The sequence below is a fragment of the Mandrillus leucophaeus genome, unplaced genomic scaffold (genome assembly GCF_000951045.1).
Source record: "Mandrillus leucophaeus isolate KB7577 unplaced genomic scaffold, Mleu.le_1.0 Scaffold612, whole genome shotgun sequence".
NCBI lineage: Eukaryota > Metazoa > Chordata > Mammalia > Primates > Cercopithecidae > Mandrillus > Mandrillus leucophaeus.
This window is the reverse complement of record NW_012106609.1, coordinates 511,425-535,393: the sequence shown is the minus strand read 5'-3', so window position 1 is coordinate 535,393 and position 23,969 is coordinate 511,425. Positions and strand designations below refer to the sequence as shown.

General features: G+C 44.6%; 1 protein-coding gene across 1 annotated transcript in view; it reads right to left on the bottom strand.

Annotated features, from left to right (window-relative positions):
- EPHB1 (EPH receptor B1) overlaps positions 1–23,969 on the bottom strand; it is a 443,952-nt gene that overhangs the window by 131,385 nt on the left and 288,598 nt on the right. Inside the window, exon 4 of the mRNA XM_012000023.1 lies at positions 15,276–15,431. Coding sequence (XP_011855413.1) covers positions 15,276–15,431 — 156 coding nt within the window. The remainder of the gene's footprint in view (positions 1–15,275; positions 15,432–23,969) is intronic.

Sequence of the window (23,969 nt, the reverse complement as noted above, 5' to 3'; positions counted from 1 at the left end):
GATGACAGAACATTTTTCTAGTTGTCATAACTTTCCATCTTTTTCTAGAGACTGCAGATCAGACTGGCATCAAGATAACAGCTGGGAAGTGACTATGGGTTAAATATTCATGGATTACTCCTTCCATTTTCCTTGGGAATACACAGAAGACTCTTCCAGGCACTGGCTTATGCAGCTGTAAAAGAGACACGTGCTGCCTCTCTCCAGGTATCCAGCAAAGGTCCTGGTTCCTGAGACAACAATTCAAGGTCAAGAGAACAAAAAAGAAATTGAAAAAGGTAAGTATACTTTCCAGTGTGTTATAGGTCCCCCAAGAGAAAGTCCTGATTCTGACATTTCATAGACACAGTAATTCATGGCATGCAATGAAACCTTGGTGGTCAGTGTGTCTCTGGTAACGAACACCCTCTACAGTCCCTCCCTGTTGGCCAGCCTCTGTTAGACGCCCACTAACAGAAGATGCCCAGCGGAGGAAAGCTCACTACTCCCACCATTACAGTGTAATCTATTAATAATCATAACCTGTTTGAAAATATAATAAAAAAGTATTTATTCACGATAGCCACAAAACCATAAAATACCTAGGATTAAATCTCACAAGACCTCTATGAAGATGACTACAAAACTTTACTGAAGAACGTGAAAGAAGACTTGAATACCTCATGCCTGGATGGAATAAAGAATACCATAAAGAAGAGAATCATCCCCAAAGTAATCTATATATCCAATGCAATTCCACCCCTGATTAAACAGGATTGTTTAATGAAATTTGTTAAGCTGGTTGTAAGATTCATCTTGAAGAAAAAAAATGTTTAAGAATGGGATAGCCATTTTTGAGAAGGAATAATAAACAGAGACTTAGTTCACCAGTCATTGAGACATATTAGAAAGCTACCATCTTTAGAACAGTTTAGAACTGGTGCCAGAACAGACAGAACCACCAATGAGAAAGAATAAAGACAAACATACACAAACAGTTAGCATATAACAAAAGAAACATCTCACCAAAATGTGGACAATTCAGGTGGAGTTCTTGGGATGTTATTTTTAATAAGATAAAAAAGAATACTGATATCACATCCTATGCAAAATAAAGTTCCAGATGGAAGAAAGAATTAAACATAAACACCATACAGAGAATTAAAAGAAAGCACCAAGGCCAATCTTGGCTCATGCACATAATTTCAGCACTTTGGGAGGCCGAGACAGGGGGATCACTTGAGTCCACGGGTTTGAGACTGGTCTGGCCAACATGGCAAAACCCCGCCTCTACTAAAAATACAAAAATTAGCCAGGCATGGTGGTGCGTACTTGTAGCCCAGCTACTCAGGAGGCTGAGGTGGGAGAATTGCTTGAACCCGGGAGGCAGAAGTTGAAAAAAAAATAAATAAATAAAAAAGAAAGAAAGTATAATATAGAGTGTTTTCATGCCTTAGAGTGGGAAGGACATACATAAAATGTAGTCAAAAGCTCAAGACACCAATCTCCAAACCAGAAAGAAAAAGATGGTCAGATGTGAGTTCAAAAATTTAAAACCTCAATATGACAAAACAAGTATCCACAGAGTTAAAAATAAGTGGAGGGCTGGAGGGCAGGATGTCACATATAATTAATTGTCATCTAGAAATCAATTTTTAAATATAGAAAATGGCAAGGGTTATAAACAGACAATTCCCAGAAGACAAAATAAATTGGTCAATAAACATATAAAAAATACACACTCATTTATAATCAGAGAAATACTAATCAAAATGGCTAGGAGGTCAGCCAACTTGGCAAAAAATAAAAGTCTTGATAACATTATCAGGCCAGTGTGTGGAGAAGCCTGATGCACACTGCTGCGAGGAGTGTATACTGGCCAACGCCTCTGGAAAAGCACTTTGTAATATTGATTGGTTCTAAGTGTATGCACTCCGTAGCCCAGCAATTCTATTTCTAGGTGAATTTCCTCTACAAATATAGGGATATGCATTTTTGTGGTAGTATTATTGTTTATATTAATGAAACACTGAATGGGTCCAAACACCTACCCATGGGGAACTGCATACTTGGTAGGGGTTTCTCGGGCCTCCCTGTCCAATTCTGTTCTCTTCTCAAGTCTCACAGAAGACACCTTTCCCAGCCACCTTGCATGGAGCACACATAACTAGTTCTAATCAACAAAATGTGATCCTTCCTCATCTTACCTGGGATTCTATGAATTTGGTGCCAGGTCACATCAGAGGCAATAGTCCTCCTCCTTCCTGAGGGAAGTAGACTAGCACTGAGGGTGAAGAGCTGGAGACCTGAACCTTGTCAGGCCTGGAAGGAAATATGGGCTTTGCTGCTCACTAAGGTGGAAACTTGGGCAAGTCATTTAGCCCTTCTGGGCCTCAATTCCTTCATCTATAAATTGGAACTAGTTGTAGTACTTGTCTTATAATCTCTGAGGTTAATTGAGAAAAACCATGTCAGAGGCTTAGCACAGGGCTTAAACTGCAGCAACACTTTAATAAATGCCAGTTATTAGTATTAGGGGTATGCACATGTGTTCTCATTCCAATCAGCTATCACTGCATAGTGGAGCACCATGGCACACAGCACGGTAATGGTGTATGGTCTCTGTCTCCAAATCCTTGGTGCTTCACAGTCTGACCTGTGCAGACAGGTGTGGGTGTGGACATGGCTAACCTCATAGAGCCTCATGCAGACCCCGTCCCTGGGCGTGGGCACAAAGCCTGCCTTTCACTTACAGGAAGAGCCAGTTCTCACCTGGTGCTCAATTCCTCTTTGCTGGCCGGCAGATGACAATCTCTTTGTGAGAACTGAGTAGCTCTCCATTATTGCTCACGGAGTACTGGCAGGGCATGGCAGTGACTATGGGTTCTCACTGACCATTGCCCCCCACCCCACCCCAGCCCCCACCTTCTGGGCACCTCTGTCCCAGAAGAGCCAGCCTGCACCTGGCTTCATCTCACTACACAGCTGTCATGCAGGTTCACTCCAATTGCACAACGGAGCACCCTTCATTGCCATTTCCAAGGTAAGCCTGGAAAAGTAAACCTCTGAGGTGACTCAGAAGAGCTGCTTAAAAGGCCACCTTGGGCATCTCCTGCAAGTCTAAGCCACAGCCAAGGAGGGGCCAGCACACCATTCCGATTAGTACCATTGCCATAACCTACTAGTCTCCAGAATGGGGAGGGGGGACAGATTGACCTTAGTGTTCAACTAGCCTCTAGTTATCTATCCTTCAGCCTCTTGAAGACAAGCCACCCTTCTTGATGTGGTTTCAGAGCCAGAACACTTTTTATTTAATGGAGTGGAGGCAGTCTCTGGCACAGGGTGGAAGGAATCATAAGCCTTCTGTAGGTTGACTTCAGACTGCAGCCTGCTCTGGGTCTTCAAAATCATCAGTGATTATTTATAGATTGGAAAGTCCAGATTTTAAGCCCACAGCCAATCCCATATCATAGCAGTTCTCAGGTGTCTGGCTCAGACTTGGCATTTTCCAGCCAATTGTGGGGAAAGCTTCTCAGAAAAAGCAAACACACAGTTTCAAAATAAATCACTACAAAATGCTGGCTTTCACATTCTATGGCACACATAATCCAGAAAGCATGGACTTGCTCATACTGACTATAAGACCCATTCCTGTCTACTTTGCCTAACTTCATATATTATTCAGAAACCCTCTTGGCAGGTATCACCAGAACCTTTTTGTATACTTCCAGTTATGGAGAGATCACTAGGCAGGCAGCCTCTGCTCTTTGTGGATATCATTCAGAATCTACCTTTATGCCAAGTGGAAAGTGGCTTCCCTCTAAATATCTGATGACAGTCAAAGACATTGGGATCCCTGTCACACCTAAGTGAAGCTATCAGTGATGTGTGGGGGTTTCTGGCTTTAGCGTCCATGTGACATCCACATGTATTACCAAACCAGGGAATCTGAAAAGTCACAGTCCTGGTTTGGGAAAGGTTGGCTGGTACCAGATTTCCAACATGGCAGCTGGAGACTTGGAGAATGAAGGAGAGTATAGGTGGTCTCCAGGAAATGTCAGGAAATATACTGGTCCTTGGAGAGGGGAGAAGCCTGCAAGCTCAGATGTAGGGACAGACTTTGAGAAGCATACTGATGAAAGGTGAGTATACAGCCAAGGGCCCACCCAGTGTAATGGGATTCAGAGTAGATTCTGAACCTGACTTTGGGACAAAGTGAGTGGTCAGCAACAGGGGGTGCAGTGGATCAACACAGGTTCCAGGACTGACCGGCAGTGGTGACTCTGAAAAGTGACCACCAAAAGGACACTGGCAAGAGGTCTAGGAGTGAGCCACAGCTCAGATCCCACTGTGAAATTTGGGCTTGGTTTCTGGCCATATGAAATCAGGATCCGGTGCCCACGGATGGGAGATGGGAGACAAAGGGGACCAAAAGGCCATCTGGGGGCCACCTGTGAGAAGCAAGGGATCAACATGGTAGCACAGGTTGCACACAGATTTGTGATCACATTGTGATGGAGTGGAGACAGGGGAGTGATGGAGTCAGAATTTAGCCAACCTAGGATGACTCTCCAGGAGAATTTGATCTAAAAGCCTTTGCACCTATACTTTTAATGTTTTCTTTTTTTCTTTTTCTTCTTTTTTTTTTTTCTCTTTGAGACAGAGTCTCGCTCTGTTGCCCAGGCTGGAGTGCAGTGGCATGATCTCAGCTCACTGCAACCTCCACCTGCTGGGTTCCAGTGATTATCCTGCCTCAGCCTCCTGAGTAGCTGGGTCTACAGGTGCGTGCCACCATGTCCAGCTAATTTTTCTGTTTTTAGTAGAGTCGGGGTTTCACCATGTTGGCCAGGATGGTCTCAATCTCTTGACCTCGTGATCCACCCGCCTCGGCCTCCCAAAGTGCTGGGATTACAGGCACGAGCCACTGCACCTGGCCATGTTTTCTTATTTTTAATTGCATATCTTAGAGACTCAAAACCTACTTCTTAAACATTATTCATAAAAACCCAAACAAAGACAACAATTTATTGAGCGCTGTGCATGTGTCTAACACTGAGTTAGGCATTTTACATACCATTCACAATGCACACAATAATAAACAATATCCTCATTTTGGGGGACATAAAATAGAGATTCAGGTAAGTTGGGTAACCTACCCAAGGCCACACTGTGAGGAAGGAGTGGAGCTGAGAGTCAACCCTGGTTTACCTGATTCCACAGTAGGACTCTTACCACTTGACTGCATTGGACACACCGGCTCTGTAAGGTCATGAAGCAAATTTAAAAAAAAAAAAATCAAATCAGCATGTCAAAGAGCTTCCAGTCCAGTGAACAGGCATGATTCTGGGACCAGAATGGCTCTGAATAGCTGAGAATGCTCAGGGTGTGCAAAGCAAGGCCTCCTCCCACCTGGGGAGGAGGTGAGATGCTGGTAGAGGACAGAGGATGCAGAGCTGCTCACTCCTGACTGTCTTCGCCTTAGAGGTGAACAATTGGAGCAGAGAATATTGAAGAAGCTGAGCTGTGGCAACCATTAAGTTCCAGCATCCATTCCAGTCCAGTTCTGCCTTGGACCAGAACCTATACATTTGACATTAAGACAATTGCCTGAAACCACAAAGGAGCATTCATGGCAAGAGGGAACCCTAAAGTCATGGACAGGACAGCTGTGTTCTGATTTTTAAAATAGAGAAGGGAGTAGATTACATGGATGCACTTCATCTTAATCCCTTCCTTCTGGAACTTCACAAGCAAATTGGTGCTTTGTAATCCTCAAGGAAAGACCGACAAGAAATTGTGTGTGTTCTCTATGGGTAAGTCAGGCCAGTCAATATTCTTTCTTTCTCTAAAAATGCATTAGCCTGCAAAGAAAAAGAGTATAGAGTATACAGTAAATCTAGATTTCCACAAGAGTAACTTCTAAAAGTATACAAATACTTGTATATTGAAGGAAGAAATGTTAACTAAATAATAGTGCCAGTGCTTGTATTTTAGCTGCTTTGAAAATTACATCAAAGTAGGGTAGACAACTCTGATAATAGTAATAAAATAAAATCGCTTACTTTTATTGAATTCTTCCTGTATGCCAAATATTGTTTTTATTTATTTATTTATTTATTTGGACAGAATCTCACTCTGTCTCCCAGGTTGGAATGCAGTGGTGTGATCTCAGCTCACTGTAACCTCTGCCTCCCGGGTTCAAGCAATTCTTCTGCCTCAGCCTCTGAGTAGCTGGGGCTACAGGCACGTGTCACCCCGCCTGGCTAATTTTTCTATTTTCTTTTTAGTAGAGACAGGGTTTCACCATATTGGCCAGGCTGGTCTCGAACTCCTGACCTCATGATTTGCCTGCCTCGGCCTCCCAAAGTGCTGGGATTACAGGCATGAGCCACTGTGCCCAGCCTAAATGGTATACTGCGTTTAATTCCCATAATAGTGCAGTGAGGCAGATTCTAATATTGTCCCCATTTTATGGATTAGGAAATAGAGACAGAAAAGCTTTGTCACTTGCCCCATGTCGCTGTTCAGTAGTAGAGCAGGACTTGAACCTGGGCACAGGCTCCAGAGCCCACAGTTTTAGCAATTATGCTAACACTGATTATCTGAAAGATGATAAAAATCAGTATTTAAAATGCTCTGTATGTGAAAGTGCACTGTACCTAAATCCTCAAGGCAGAATGTCTGAAATCATACTGATAAATGCACATAGGGGAGACCTAAACGGACAGCATTTCCTGAGGAGACAAACAAAAGCACTGGCTGTTTAGTGGCTGCCACATCTGGTGGGAGCTCACAGTTTCACTGACTGCAACCAACGTGAACACAAGGTTGCAATCTCCCAATCACAAGGAAAAGCCATGACTTTTCTACTGAACCTTGCTCTGGAGTGAGGATCACAAGTCTCATTCTGGTTGCCATATTTTGACAGCTTTATCGATAAATGTGAGAGATTCAGAAAAGGCCAGCCAGGAGCCTGGACGTATGGCAGAGGGGCAGGGGCGTGGGTCAGGAAATTTGGGCAACAGTTAAAGCAACAAGTGTTTAGCCTCAAGGAGATAATTTTAAAAAGATGAGAACATTGTTCTTAAGCATTAAAATCACCGGCCTGCTAAGCATTGGTCCTCCAGGACTGACCAATGGACAGGAGTGAGGAAGGAGTGCCCAGTCTGAAGTCCAGAAGGCCTCTCTCCCAGCAATGAGTTACTGCTGTTGGCAATGGAGTGATGCTGCCCTGCACAAGACATGAGCTGTCATCACAAATGCTCGGAAAAATAAAAGTGGCATCAACGCCTCTGCCTCTCTGGGTTACTGGAGGGAGAAGGCTAACATTGGGAGGATTTGGGGTGGCAGTGCTCAGAGTGTCAACAATCTGTGACTCCAAATGCTCTTATGAAATTCTGAAACAGATGTGTTAGCTAGCGTGCCTGGTTTTAGCTTAAAACTTAGAGCTATACAATTCCTCAAAAAGGTTACACTCACTTGGGTCAAACAACTAATGAAAAGAAATTGTAGATTACAGAAGTGTGAAAGCACATTTACACAGGCAACGCGGACCCTTCCTGATGTGGCAGTGACAGTTATAAACAGCTTCCGGCTTGCAGTCACACTCCCTCCTTTTGCATCCAGGTGTATAAACCATCTACTGTCCAGCATGGGGCAGGGGCCCAAATCTAGGCTTGTCCTCTGACTCTTATTGATCTTTGACCTTTGTCTGAAGTTCACCTCAAGAAGAACACAAATTACCTTCCCTTCAAAAACACAAATGTATTTTTTATGGGCAACATGGATTACACATCAGGGTAATATCAAACAGTCTCTTGACCTACCGAATAGAACACACAGGGTAACTTACACTAAAGCCCTGGTCAGCGATGGGTAGAGCTCAGCTGGAGCAAAGCAGCCTTCTTTTACTATTTTGCAAGCCCTAGATTAACCCAAGTAAACACTTGTAAAAAGATCGACTTTTGAAAAGTATTTAAAATCACCCTCATTGTGTAGACATGCAGACAAGCAAGCAGTCCCCGATTTACGACACTAGATTCCTGTCTCATGTGGAGTGCTTATTGCCCTATTGGCCTGAAGAGCTCCTCCCTGCAGCAGCAGCCTCAGAGGTTTCCACTTGGCCTGATTTCCTCCCAGGTGAGCTGGGGCCCATCACCCATTTACACTGGCTACCCTCTGGATCCTCCCTCTGAATTCAGGCAAATGGTGTCCATCAGTCACTTTCCTTCTGTTTCAGTTTCTCCTTCAGCCCTCCCTGAGCTCACTCTAGCCACGTTGTGCTTCCTGGCTTCCATTCGCTTCTCTCCCCTATTACTGCTCCCAGCCCCAGCTAACAATGTCCTTTGCAGGTCTTCACACTGCTCTGACCACTCAAGAGTGAAAATGGGCCAGGCGCAGTGGCTCACGCCTATAATCCCAGCACTTAGGGAGGCTGAGGCAGGTGGATCTTGAGATCAGTTCAAGACCAGCCTGACCAACATGGTAAAACCCCATCTCTACTAAAAATACAAAAATTAGCCGGGTGTGGTGGCGAGCGCCTGTAATCCCAGCTACTTGGGAGGCTGAGGAAGGAGAATCACTTGAATCTGGGAGATGGAGGTTGCAGCAAGCTGAGATCACGCCACTGCACTCCAGCCTGGGTGATAGAGTGAGACTCTATCTCAAAAAAAAAAAGAGTGAAAATGAAATAGAAACTGAGCCAGAACAGGTGGGGATTATTCTGAGAAGTAGTGAGACCCTCCTTTGAACCACTCAAATAAACACAGATGCACTCACATTCACACTCACAACACACCCCATCCCTCCTCTCTCTCACATACATATTCACAGCCCCATTCCCTGCAGCCTTCCAGTCTGGCACACAGGACATTGATGAGGAGGGGAAGGCCCTGTGGTTCCAGTCTGTGAGAATTCACCCAATGGCCTTTCTCCCCAGAAGTCATAAAGCAAAGGACAGAGGAACATGACCCAACTCTCAAGCAATGTTCCCAAACTTTCACAGCCTTCAGAGTTACTCACAAGGCTTGTTAAAACTCTGATCACTGGGCTCCACCTCCAGAGCTTCTCATTCAGTGGCTCTGGGGCGGGCCTGAGAATTTTTATTTTTAGTAAGTTCCTAGGTGACACAGAGGCTGCTTGTCCAGGGACTGCATTTTAAAACCACTGACCTAAGGGAAACCATCAGTTGGGATCTTATTGAGCACGAAGCAGCAGATCCTGTGCCCAAGACCAGAGGGCTTATAAACTGATGTCCTTACAGACCCACAATGCTCTATGGCCACCAAACCTGGCTGCAGAGGCCACTTGCACAGGACATCCTTCTGTTCCTGTCATCCCAAGGCCATTTCTACCCTCTAAGCCCTATGCACTCTTCTCCATCCACCCTGCTTCCCTGGAAAGATCAGGGTCTAGGCCCTGGGAATGTCCCACTCCTGAGCAGTCTGTCCAAGGGACATGATCCTTACGCCACAGGGACACGATCCTTATGCCACAGGGATACCACCCCCCACCCTCACCCTACCACTGCCCTGTCATGCCTGGGATAAAAGAGGGAAACAACTGCCAGCACCTTAAAAAATGAAACACGAACTTAAAGGAGACAAACCAGACTATGCAGGAATGGGAGAGGGAAGAGCAGATTCTTATCCTTCTCTATGCAAGGTAGATTCACGAGTGAGAATAACAGCCAATCACCATCATTGCCACAATGGTTTGCAACATCATTCTCAGAGCTCCCAAATTTTAGCTGCCACAGAGGTCATGGCATTGGAGTCAGACAGACCTGAGTTTTCATCTTGAGCTTCACTTGCTGAGTTTTCTTGAGTTCACTTGAGCTGAGTTTTCACCAGAGCTTCACTTGCTTTCTGGCTTTTAATTCTCACAACCTCCTAATTCAAGTTCCAGCATACCCAATTTTATCCAGGAGGAAGCTCGTGTTCCAAAAGGCTAAGTAACTTGCCCCAGGTCTTATTGTCAGGAGACAAACTCAAAATCCCTACCCTTGCCACTAGTCTTCCCTGTCTCTCAGTGTCAGTCAGGAGGGAGGACAGGGATGGCCTCCAGGGGAACCCTGAAAGACTGGCAGGCACTGTGTCCCTCATCTAAGGGGTTGGTAGGTGGGCTCAGGGGACACAATGACCTCTGAAGCTCCTTTTTCATTCCATTTCAAATGATCAAAACTGCAGAGAGAAGTCCATTGCGTTTGAAGAAGAAATAAAAGAAACAATGCAAGCACTAGCTTGCCACTGTGATCCATCAAAATTTATTCCATGTGAGTGACAGAAAAGGGGTTTTTGTGGTCAGCAATGTAAAAAGGTAATTATTTTCACACCCGTCCTTCTGTATAGTTTTTCACAGACAGCAATTTTATAAGGCATAATTATCTATTTTCACCTGCTTCATAAATTCCTCCTTTCCATTTCGTCCCCCAGTAAACTAGAAATTATTTAAAACAGAAGCCAAGCCCTGCATCGTGGTGCTGGGTTTCACATTGCTGTGCACCTCTGAGTGCGTTCCTGGCTGCCCCTCTGCCCAGCTGACCCCACCATGTCTCCCTTGCCATCTGGTCCTCCTGTGGAAGGACGTGTGTCTCAGTGTGAGGAGCTGCTAGGCCTCTGCTGCCTGGGAATGGAAAGCCAGTATTGTGAGCCATTGCTCTTGCCCAGCTTCTTGGCACCTCTCATCCAGGAGGAGCGAGCTCGCCAGCTTCTCAAAAGCTCTTCCTGTGCCTCCTTCCTTCTCCCACTGCACACCAGGTCACAGGGTAGGGCAGTCACCTTCTCATTTGTTTTCAGCAGGATCTTTAGGCCAAGATGACTGTGTGGTTTGGGACCATACCATGGATTCTGCTGTGATGCTCAGTGATGGCGTCAAGCCTGGGCTCCCCCTACAACATCACTTTTATTTTCAGATATCCAACATCCTCTCATGCTGGAAGCTTCAATATCTGCTGCAATCTTCACACTTTCCAGGGATGTAACCAAAGCAAGTTCTAACATCAATTGAGAGTTTACTATGAACCAGGCACTGTGCCAAGGACTCTACAATACTATTTGGCTGAATCCTCATAATAACTCAGAAATGCATACATTATTATGAAGTTGTGAGAATAAAATGACAGAATGTAAGAAAGCTAAGAATTTAGACCAAAGTCACAGAGAAGGCAAGAGACAGAATCAAGCTTCAAACTTTTGTCTCTGAAGTGCCAAAGCCCATCTTCTACCCACTACATGAAATCAAAGATTCTATGAGCTGTCCCAGAACCCACTCAAGACTGAGGCAGTTTGGGGATGCCAGAACTCAACAGGGAAACTGAGGGCCTCTGGGCAGTGCCTCAGTAAGCAGTACAGGGAGGAAGGCAGCAGTTTTTTCAGCGGAAGCACAGCAAGCCCAAAGCTCACAGCTGGTTCCTCAGTCCATAACCTTAGCAACCCCTCACTGCTGGTGGGGCTGCACCATCCCCTTGTCCCCTCCCATTGTCTTTTCATATGACCCCTCCCCTTACTGTCAGTAGCCCTTCAGTAACTTCTCACTGAAGGTGAGCCCCACTGTTCAGGTAGTCTGGCTTTATTCAGGGAGTTTCATGAGCAGGGAGTGGTGGAGTCACTTGTCACCTGCCTCTAGCTATCCCCCAAGCTCCCACCTCATTCCATACATGACCTAGGTTTGAGCGAAGAGGCATCCTCTCGGATATGAGCAAGTACTGGGAAGATCCAGAGCTGCAGGCCTGGGTAGAGGTGAAGGGAGGAGAGAGAAGAAGGAAGAAGGGAGCTCGTCATCCAGAGACCAGCAGCAGTGATGTGACTGCAGACTCAAAACACAGAGCTCTCTAAGCCACCCTTCTCTGACGTCATCTGGAGCCCACACCAGCCCCTTTGACACTGTCTTGAGGTGCACCTGCATCTCTGCGCAGTCCACTGACAAAATTCAAGGACAAGGCTGGACACACAGAGGCATCTCAGAGGTCAAGAGGCGGGGTGTCCCTGGGTCTCCCAGTAGATTAAAAAGAAAACAAACAAATGCCTAAACAGGGCTCCAAAGGTACCATGCATTCCAAATGGTTACAAGAAATAAATTTAACACTTGTAGCACTACAAAAATACAATGACTATATGTGTGCCAGCCCGAAGGGATCAACAGGATTCATTAAAAATATTAATTCTTAGTGCACTATAGGCTTTATGGCCTTGTCAAATGACACATTTTAAAGTTCTAAAACTCTTTATAAACTTTCCAATACTGCCAGTGAATGCGTGTGACTGCTGATATAATCCATTTAAAGTCAACAGCTGCACACTAAACCTGAGGCCCCTCCAGACTTCCAGACCTGGGCTCTTGATCTCTCCTGACACTTCCTCCCTCCCTCATGTCCACAGGACCTGAACACTATAGATGTCCACTGCCCTGTACATTTCAGGAAGACAAAGCTCTCCTTCTTTACCTGGGTACCCATAGTGCCCAGTCAGGTTGTGTTTGTCTCTCGATGGAATGGACGGAAGAGTGAATGTGCAAAGTGAACCAGCACCTGTGCCGCCTTCACCCCAACCAGTGTATCTCAGGCTGGGCTGGGCCCTTGCACTCCTCCCCTGCTCAACCCGCTGAACCAGCAGGAGCCCCAAGGCCACAGTACAGGGCTGTGCCTTGCCTCAACAACTCCAGATATGTTCCTTGTATCTGAAAAATTATTTACTGTGGTGATGTACAATGCCTTTATAAGAGAACAGATGGCACCTCCAATTAGAATGCCTTAAAAGGAAACCCTAATGAGATTATAAAAGCCAACAAATTGACTTTTTCATACAGTACTTTCCTGGCACACAATAAATCAAATATCTAATGAGTTTCAATAAAATAATAGATTTATTTATACGTGTTTTGCCTAGCATGGCGTTGCACCTCAGCCCTGCCCTATGGGTCCCTTCAATGAGTGCTTGTCCCTGCATACCAAGGCAGAGAGCTGGACAGTGCATTTATGAGCTTCTCTCAGGCATGGCCACCACAGCCACATGTGGCTTTGATTCAGCGATTTCTGGTCTGACCCAAGCATGCTAAAGCCTGCTATATCTGGAGAGTAGAGGCATGCAAAGGGTGTGGTGGCTGTAGTCACACATATAGGCATGTCTAATAATCACCTCCATTCTGGGTAAGATGGGGACACTGTGGTGGGACTATAGGGGGTATATGTAACCCCAGAGCTAACTGGACCAGAGACAGGAGGAAGATGCCTATACGGTATGATTTATTAATAATTATTATTATTAAATTATTATCATTAGTTTAGAGATGGGAGTCTTGTTATGTCACCCACACTGGAATTGAACCCCTAAGCTAAAGTGATCACCCTTCTTCAGCCTCCCAAGTAGCAGGGACTACTGGTGCATGCCACCATGCCTGGTTCAGGTCTGATTTTAAGGAGGGTAGACTCAGGATATAAGTAGGTCCAGTGGAGTGAGGATCTAGAAAGTACATACTGGAGGCTTTGGGCAATTTCTGCTTCCCACCCCCCAGTCCCAGCCCAGGTATTAACCAGGCATTAGTCCTCCTGGTTCAAGTACATCAGATCAGATGGCTGGAAAATAGGCCTTGAGAGAGAGAAGAGAGAGATGCTATAACAAGGAGGGCAGCAGCACATCAACATTCTGAGCATTTAGTCATTGGTCTACCTTTCCTCTAGGTGACCGTACCCAGGGACTGGATGAATTTACAGGGTGTGTCTGCTGAAGTGGGAAGCTTGGACGCTGAGCCTTCAATTTGCATGGTTGATCTGTAGAAGGAGGCTGGCTAGTGAGAGGGGTTAATGAGAAAGAATGGAAAGGAGTGTTTTCAGGAGGAATAGTGTGAGACCCTGGGCATATACTTTGGCAATCATGGAGACTAGTCTTTGGTCTGAACATCCAAGGAGCAGTGATTCAGCATCCTTAAGTGGTTTCTAAAGAAGCACATTAAACACTGCTGTTTGGGCTCATGGAAGACCCCCAGGGCAACCTCAGAAGTCAGTGGAGGAGATAGCACGACAGAAAAACAAGACCTCTGGTCAGCAGATACAATAATTTTTGTTAATATTAACTCACCAGAGAGAGAGGTCTGTAGAAAATCAGTTCAAATCTATACACATTGATTGAACTCAGGAACTTGATCTAGAAGATACTTTTATTCGCCCTCTTTACTCAGTAAAGGTTACATACACTACAAGGCTAGAATTAAGAAGTTCTTCCACTCGGAGTCCAGTCACTTTTTCTGTTCATCAAACAGAAAGTATATATGAAACATTCTTCTGTGCTGGGGATGGATGGAAGGGATTTGGTCCAAGGAGGTGTAAGGAAAGGTCCCTGCTCACAGGGAGGCAGGCAACATTATCCAATGCAGAAGAAAATTCTAACATATTGGAGGCTAACCTGGAGCAGTGACTCCCAAATACAATGGGAATACTGAAAAGAGAGGTCATCCCCATTTCAGGGCTAAAATGCTCAGAGGAGTAGGAGCAAATTATCCAAAGTACTGTGCAGGGACAGTAGTGATTGTCTCCTCCCACAATTATGGGGGAGAATATTGGGAGAAATGTACCCCTTCTCACATCCCTATCCAGAAAGTGTAGCTGCCTTTCTCCGTTTTTGGCAGGGAGACTGCTCTTCCCTCTGTATTATAATAATGGGACAGGGATGTAGCCAATGCATTAGCTCCAGTCCATAGAATTTCTGCCTTGGAGATGCACTCTGTGGTCAGGCCACTGGTCTTGTCATTTGACAGAAGCACAAGTGCTACATCAGGCTGGGCATTGGAAGGCACACAAGATGAATATATGGTCCTGACACACAATAGTCTTCATTTGATAACTGAGATAAGTACAGAATAACTGAACAATTAATAAAATGATGAGCACTCTGAGGGGAGTCTGGTTACAAATATACAGGAAACCCAGCAAAGAGGTGGGAGATTCTCAGCTACAGGCACCAGGAGGGACTTCTTGGAGGAGGTGATAATAGATTATGATTTTGCATCCAAAGAACTCTCCAGTCTGGCATCTGATGAACAGAAATTAACTTTCTGGGGTGGGAGGAAGGACCTGTTATATGGGAGGAAGGGGGAAGGAAAAAACCGTAATCTTCACCCAGTGATACACAGGGACAAGGCCCCTGAACTCCGAGCACAGGAGATGTATGTTTCAGCACCACGGCCAGCAATTCTGCTTTGCTCTGGGATCAAAGGATGATGTCTTCTCTTCCCTGTCCCATACCCACCACTTGCACCATCAGGGAACCAAACTCTCCAGCCCAAAGCCATTACTAGACACTTACTAGTGCATGCCACTTCTGGAGGGTCAAAGTCCGCTCGGTAATAACCAGTCCGACAGGTGCAGATGGGAGACGCCTCTGCAGGGGAGCGGCTGTTGGAGGGGCAGTGGGAGCAGCCCTCAGCTTCCTGGCTGGCCTTGAATGTCCCTGCAGGGCAGGCTAGAACACAAAGAGACCATGTGATAATTAATGGAAGTGTGGCAGCCAGAAACTCTGCCCTACAACCGGAAAAGGAGTGTCTTCCTCTTTAAAAGAGAACGGGAAACCCATATTTAACACTTCCAATTCTTCAGAAATCCCTTGTGAAATATACATTCCTGGTACCAATGACCTCTCTCACTTGAACAAAATGCATAATAATTCTTCCCTTCCAGGTGTGTCAAGAGATTTAATTGAGAAAACAAATCTAATGTGTAGCTCAGTTCCTGGGACATAAGTGCTCTATAAATGGTTACTTCCTCCTCTGTCTACCTGGTTAACATCCATGGCCTTTCTCTGAGCCACTCACTAAAGACATCTCATCTTATGGCCTCAGATAGAAAGGGGTTCGAGGTTTTTCAATGACATGTTGGACCTACGGTTTTTCAATGCCATGTTGTAGCACACATGAGGAACACTATGAGATGTATTAACAAGCTCTTGTTATGAATGATGGTAAAGGGCTGAAATTCATAAGTGATTCTTTAAAACTAGAGTGATTTCAAGGTTACTGCCTTAACAACATCATTCTCCTTTAACTGCATTTTGATATGCTTTCAGGGGCGGGGCAAGGAAAGGATGACTTTGCAGACAGCACACCAGGGAACATGTCATGCACTTGGTGTCATCTATCATGCACATGGCAGTGGGGAAGGTTGGGAACACCTGCTACAACCTGATCTCCACTGGAGGGGCGCTCACATGTACAGCACATCCTCTTAATTTCCTGTGGGATCAGCTTATAATGAGTCATTCCCTGAAAAGTCTGGCTCCAAGCTGTCCCTTGGGTCTTAACTTTGTCTCATCTGTAGAGACTTTTGAGCCCAGACATCTGGTCTCTTCCTTGCTGATCCCTCCCAATATTGATCCTGCCTACCCTAGTTCCCCAAGGCCCTCCCTTATTATCTCAGCCCCCACTCTTCCTGTCCCTGTGAAACCTACTCTGGCTCATCCTCCTTTGAGACTGGGTAAAACTTACTGACTGGTCAACTTGTTTGGCTTTCTTACACACCTCATTACTTCATTCAACAAACATTTACCGTGTTCCTGCTGAAAACATGGCATAGGGAATTCAAGAATAGAGCCTGCCTTCAAGGAGCTCTTGATCCAATGAAGTCATATAAATCTAACACAATGTGATCGTTGTATAATGGAAGAGCCATTATAATGGTTTCTACTTATAGAAAGTTAATCTTCTCAAATGTATTGTTCCCTCCTGTAAAGTGCAGAATATTCTTTAATAACAGCAGTAGCCACCATCTGTTAACTTGTCTTGTTAAGTGCTTTACATGCATTACTCTATGCGGTAGACATTATTATCCCCATTTCGCTAATGAGGAAACTGGGACACGGAGAGGTTACAAAACTTACCAAGGATCACACAGTGGGAGAAATGATAGTGACGACATACACATAAGCTCTTTGAAAAATATGCACTGCTTTTCTGCTAAGACTAGAAGAAAGAATTGTTTTCTATGCTGTGAAAGTTATCTCACTCCATTGCTCACTTAAGGTGAGGAAAAGGTTTCAGTTTCTCCAATCGTGTGCTGGGTGGGGCCCCATTTTGGACAGGAAGGAATCTCTGAAACACAGTGTTCTGGAATGGCACGACCCAAATGTGTTCCATGGGATCCACGTTCTTTGGATTGTTAACACCTACGACAAAAGGGTACTGTGGCCAGATATTTTCAAATGCTAATTTTAAAAGTTCATCTTATTCTTTGTTGAGAATTTCTCAGAACTTTTAAAAATGCTATGTTTTTTCACCAAGAAGCCTTACTTTGCAGAGCATCCCTTGGGATCGGGGAAGACACTGGAGCAAATGTTGTTTCCCAGTTTTGGGGAAACAATGCCAGTTGTGACCCACGTAAAAAGGGACCACTTCCTGACTCATCTCAGCACATTCAGAAGAAACTTATCTGTAGAAAGAAAAAAGGTACGTCTGAGTCTTTACTACAGATCTAACAAATAAAACATGAAAGGGAGAAGCTCTGAATGGCAAAAGTATGCGAGACTTTGGCTTACTAATCCGTCTTTCCCAGCCCACTCAGTACAGTCCCTCCCTCTGTTTTTCTCCCTCTTTCCTTTTCTTCTTTCCATATCTCTCCTCATCTCCTGTGAGAAACGCTTGGCTCTTTTCCTAATAAATCCCCAGCCTTCCTGGCCCTGTTTGGTTCTGTAGCCAGCGAATACAAACGAATCCCAGGCCTGTGCTGCCTGGACTTGGCAGGAGCTCTGTCTCTGGCGAGTGGGGGAGGCATAGTGGTGACGACTCATGCATTCATATTTGGCCCCTGCCATGCCGTAATTTTCTTAATGTACCAGTCCAAGAAGAATAAGGTGTTTCTAGCACATAAATGCCTCCTCACTTTACATTTAATAAGTTAAGAGCATAAACAATTGCCCTGATATCCACAAGTGGCAGGGGGATGTGGAAAGTGCCTCTTCTGAGGTTTCTGATGGAGGACGGTAGGCTCCGGGTGACTGAGTCTCTGAATTCCAAGGTGTACACGAGAGAAGCAAGTGGAGGGGAGGAGGTCCAAGCTGGCCATTAGGGAGAGAAGTTTGGGGAGTGGTTGAGGAGAGAGTTTCCAGGATGGGGTCTGACTCCATTCTCCCCAGAGAAACAAGCATTTGGCAATGGTCAGACAGTCCTGAGGTCAATTCTTGGCTCTGCCAGCTCCTAGCTTGGTGACCACTGGCAAGTTATATCATCCCTCAGAGCCTCAATTTGCTCATCTGTATAAAAGGTCTACGAAAAAGAACTGTAACTTTCTCACAATAACTCCCACAAATCATAATACATTAATAATAAACTCAAATATGAAATGTCGCTAGCATCAATGTGTGCTGAATAATGCTAACTCCTCTCCATCCCAACTTACCCACTCCCAAAAAAAACCCAAAACAAACAAACAAACAAACAAAAAAACAAGGTTTCTTTCCAGGGACGTTTAGAATTCAGGGTCAGAATACAAATTTCAAGTCCCAAAGTGGGAAAATAAATCCTGGAACCCAATGGAAGACTGTGTTTCTACATATATGATTTCTGTTATGTATAATGGGTGAATCATATCTACAAAATATATTTTACATATAATTACAAAATGTATGAATCTCCTTAATACTCAGACTTTATAACTTAGTACTTTCATAAAATCTATCTAGGCATGCCTTAATTTATAAAAGAAGCAGTATTCCTAAATTCATTTATTAAAAAATTTTTTTTAACTTTAAGTTATGGGATACATGAGCAGAATGTGCAGGTTTATTACATAGCGATACATGTGCCACTGTGGCTTGCTGCACCTATCAACCCATCATCTAGGTTTTAAGCTCCACACGCATTAGCTATTTGTCCTAATGCTCTCCTTCCCCTTGCCCTCCACCCCCCAACAGGCCCCAATGTGTGATCTTCCCCTCCCTGTGTCTATGGGTTCTCATTGTTCGACTCCTACTTATGAGTGAGAACATGTGGTGTTTGGTTTTCTGTTCCTGTGTTACTTTGCTGAGAATGATGGTTTCCAGCTTCATCCATGTCCCTGCAAAGGGCATGAACTCATTCTTTTTTATGGCTGCATAGTATTCCATGGTGTATGTATGTCACTTTTTCTTTATCCAGTCTATCATTGATGGGCATTTGGGTTGGTTCCAAGTCTTTGCTATTGTAAACAGTGCTACAATAAATATACGTGTGCATGTGTCTTTATCATAGTATGATTTATAATCTTTTGGGTATATGCCCAGTAATTTATTAAACTTTTAAATGGTTGTGCTATACATTCTCATAGAATTCATGCTTTAAACAAGGGTTAAAGTGCCAGGCTAATCCACAAAGCCTTTTTAACTTACCTTGTATCGGGTGCCATTAATCAGAAACAAAAGTTAACAATATTGTTGTTTCACTAGAAATTTAACATAGAAATATAAATAAGAAAACGATGCTGTCCCTTGAGAAAAAGCAGCTTTAACTTGGGGTGACAAATAGAGCTTCTGGGTGGATTCTGATGGAGAATATTCAGGTCAACAGAAGCAAAAGCAAATGGCCTTTGGAGCCAGGTCAGTCACTTAAGAATATGAAGCAGCCGGGAGTCACACAGTGCAGAGTGGCGGAGACTCCGGCAGCCCGGAGACTGCTCACCTGCATAAAGACTCTACGATTTCAAACAATAATAATGAAATACGGCAGTAGCCTAACCAAACACATCTCAGCACTTTCAGGCAATCTGAGGTAAATAACAGAGTTCTCTGCTTTCATATCATTTCAAAACTCCGGAGTTCCTTTGCAGAATTATGGTCAGCACTATTGCTACAGTTGGGAGCCCCTCGTTCAACAGAAATTTAATTGACTCCTAGCCAGACACCAGACTATAGGAATAGAACAGAGCACAGATGGGGTAGCCGACATTAGGAAGCTCCTTCCTGGTGAGGGAGGTGGATGATAGAATGCTGCTTCTGATACAGCAGGATCTGCGCTATGTTTGTATGCACACAGGGGACCAGGTGGCTGGATATACACCTTTTGCAGAGTCTCCTTATAAGATGAGAGTCATAAGAAACTTTATAAGAGAAGCAGTATTCCTGAGTTCATTTATTAACCTTTTAGATTGTAACTTGTAACCACACTTGTGCTATACTTTCTCATAGAATTCGTGCTTTAAACAATGGTTAAAAGTGTCACTTCAGGCCAGGTGTGATGGCTCATGCTTGTAATCCCAATACTTTGGGAGGCCGAGGCGGGTGGATCACCTGGGATCAGAAGTTTGAGACCAGCCTGACCAACATGGCAAAACACTGTCTCTACTAAAAATACAAAAAAGAAAAAAAAATTAGCTGGGCATTGTGGCATGTGCCTGTAATCCCAGCTATTCAGGATGCTGAGGCAGGAGAATCGCTTGAACCCAGGAGGCGGAGGTTGCAGTGAGCCAAGATTGCGCCACTCCACTCCAGCCTGGGTGACAGAGTGAGACTCTGTCTCATTAAAAAAAAAAAAAAAAAAAAAAAAAAGTGCCATTTCTTGGTAGTTGGCAATGGTGATTAAAAAGTTTATTGTGATGGTTAGGAGATGAAATTCAGAAGGAGAGGAAAAGACAAAGGGAGAAGAAAAGAGGTGGAAGAACAGGAGAAGTGGGAAGGGAAATTAGGTCAGAAAGTGGTCAGCTTCGAACTTCATGGGGGAGAGTTCCATTACGTTTCCAGGAGGTGGGTAGAAAGAGAAGAGCCACCTGCACCTTGCTGTGTATTCGTATTAATACAATGGCACAACATAACTTGGAGGACTGGACATTTCTAACACCAGTGCAGCCTACAACTGCCTCGTTTCCTTAAGAGAAGGGGGTTTGCTTTCCTCCATTGTAAGTGATCTCAGTTCAGACAGAAGGCCTAGAAACTTGCATAGCCAAGGCTTTTGGGTGGCACTCCTCCCCCTGACCTCACCACACATCTCTTTCCCCACCCCCAACTTCAGAAAAGGGGAGGAGACAAGATCTGAGCACCCCATGCCTAAACATGTGTATATTTTCCATTCAACAGACAAAACACACATTTGCCTCCCTGTTCAAGTGCCAAGGGTTGGCTGCACGTCACCTCTGGCTGGTATCCAGAAGGTCACCTTGAAAGGTCCACCGAACTTCTCAGCACCTCAGCGATGTAACAAATGACCTTCTGCTTACAATACTCTCGAGACACCCCTCTCCTCCTGTCCATGCACACAGACTTCCAGTGACACTCAGTCCATCACCTACAGTACTGTTACTTTATAAAGAAACAGATTAAGTGTCTCATAAACAGTACAGTGATTGAGATAATGGAAAGCGCTTCTCGTACCCATCTGCAGCATCAGGTTATGAAGCATTTCCAAGCAGCCAGGAAGAGGAAATTAATAGAAGCAAGAGGGAATAACCACTTTTATGCAATTTCCTCAGGAGATAGTGGACCATCTAATCTTTATTGGAGCCCTTTAACCTGTCACTCAGCACTCACCAGAGCCTCTTTAGCTCTCACAATTTTTCTTGATATCAAAGGAAGATAAAATGAAGACCTCAAAATATTGTTTTATAATTTTCAGATGTGGAGGGTGCGTGTTACCGCTGCCCCTCCCCCTCTCAAATGAGGCCTCAAAAACGACATTTTTATGCAGCATAAATGTGGGAGAGCTTAACTATTCTTAGTGCGTGGTCGAGGGGGTCAGAGCTACACCGCAGGGAGGAAATCTCTCCTTGCATTTTAAATGTGATTCTTCCCTCCACCGCCACCTTCTGTCCTTGCTCTTTCTTTTTAATAATCTGATTACTTCTTCTGATCTATTTTTTTTTCCCCAAATGAGTTTGCAAAGGTTCATGCCAATGAATATTCATCCCCTGCTTAAGAACCGGGTGCCTTTTTCTCAAGGCAGGTGCAGCTCAGCAGCTGGCTCAGGGAAGTCAGTCTGCCTCATGGGGCAACTGGGAGAGAGGCAAGGCACATGCTTCTGGCCAGGAAGAAGGAGGTTCACAGTCCGCAGTTCATTGCTCCTACAACCTCCCCTTCCTTTGTCTTACACTTTGCTCTCATTCTGTAAGAGAGGCAGAAGAGCCTCTCTCAGCAGCTGCTAAGAATTGTCCGATAGGTGTGGTGTTGGCGGGCAAGAAATTCCTGTGGGTCATGCAAACAGCTCTACATAGCTCCTTCTGTAGGTCTTGTGGCCCCACATTGGGCCACTATTTAAAGTCACTTCTGTGGCCAAATGTCTCCATCACCTTCACATTACTGGTGGCTGACCAAATAGGTTCCCAGCTCTGAAATTTCAGGCCTGGTGAAACTCCCTAGAAGGAGGTGGCATGAGGTCTCTGCACTGGGATTCCTCTGTCTATTCTCAAAAGCAATCTTTGCTTTCCCAGATGGGTTTTCCTGAATAGCCCCAGGACATTCCACTGGGACTCAAAGCCTTATGGAAACTCCCAATTCCCCTTATATTTATGGCAATGTGTTGAGAAAACCGACGGCAAATAAATATTTCCCAAGCACCCATCCATTCATCCATTCATCCATCCATCCATCCATCGAATGTACTAGTTTGAAAGTTCTCTGAAGGCTGACACTAGGTGTTTTCATCATCTTTGTATTTCCCTTTCCCCAGCACTTAGCACAAACTTTACACATAGGCATACACATTCTATGGCTAGTTGAATGAGTGTTTGCTGAAGGACTGCTGTGATAAGACCCAAAAGATAAAAGCTGTGATGATAATAATAATAACAACAACAAATATGGTATTAATATTAGAGAATGTAAGATAATGAGCAGTCCCACACAAAGTGTAGCTTCTTTTTTTTTTTTTTTTCCGAGACAGGGTCTCACTCTGTTGCCCAGACTGGAGTGCAGTGGCGCAATCTCGGCTCACCGCAACCTCCGCCTCCCAGGGTCAAGCGATTCTCCTGCCTCAGCCTCCTGAGTAACTGGGATTACAGGCATGCACCACTACCACCTAAGTTTTGTGTTTTTAGTACAGATGTGATTTACCGAGTTGGCTAGGCTGGTCCTGAGCACCTGACCTCAAATGATCCATCTGCCTCGGCTTCCCAAAGTGCTGGAATTACTGGAGTAAGTCAATGTGCCCAGCCAAAGTGTGGACTAAGCTTATCGTTTCCTGGGAGAGTTATTTGATGTGTATTAAGAGCTTCAAAATGTTGAAAGCTTTGATTCAACAAACTTATTTCTAAAAACTTATTCTAGAAAAAAAAGCAAGCAGGTGTAGGAAAAGATCTATGTTCGTTGATGTTCATCACAGTGTTATTTATAATAGGGAAGAAAGAAAAAAGAGAAGAAGAGGGAGGGAAGAACTTAAAAGTCTGATAATAAGGTATTGGTTAAATAAATTATGCAACATTCATATCATTCATACAATGGAATATTGCACAGCCAAGGAGCTGAGCTGAGCATAGCAGGTCAGGGTGAAGTGTTTACCAATCAAATTTCTACGGCAGAGGTGGAGAGGCTGTGTGCCAGAGGTCTTTAGAGGAAGGGGAGAGTGGGCTGCCATTGGAAGGCTGTCTAGAGGAGGTGGTTCATGCATAGGGCCTCAAAGTATGGGTAAAAGTTGGCACCGAGGGAGGATGGGAGTATGAAGCAAAGTGAAAAGATTGCACCAAGACTCAGAGACAGCAGGATCCCTAGCTTACCTGGGGAAACTTTGAGAGTAGTTGTAGAAGGTGCCAAAAATATAAAGCATTTATGGGGGCCATGGTGGGAGGAGGGCTGGAGTGCATTTACTTCTACATCAACCTGGGCACTTGGAGCCAAATGAGTCTCCAGTTCTTGCCTCCCTGGGCCTGCTGCCAGCTGTAATGGCCTGTGCAGAGGGGACACTTAGCTGTGTCATACACTTGTATCACTCATGGTGACACTTGCTGAAATTGATGAATGCTGCAGGCACCATGACACAGAAGAGACTGTAACTTACTGTGCTACTAAGTTGTTCAGACAGCAGTAGAAGTAGCAAGCCTAGAATGCATCCGCATG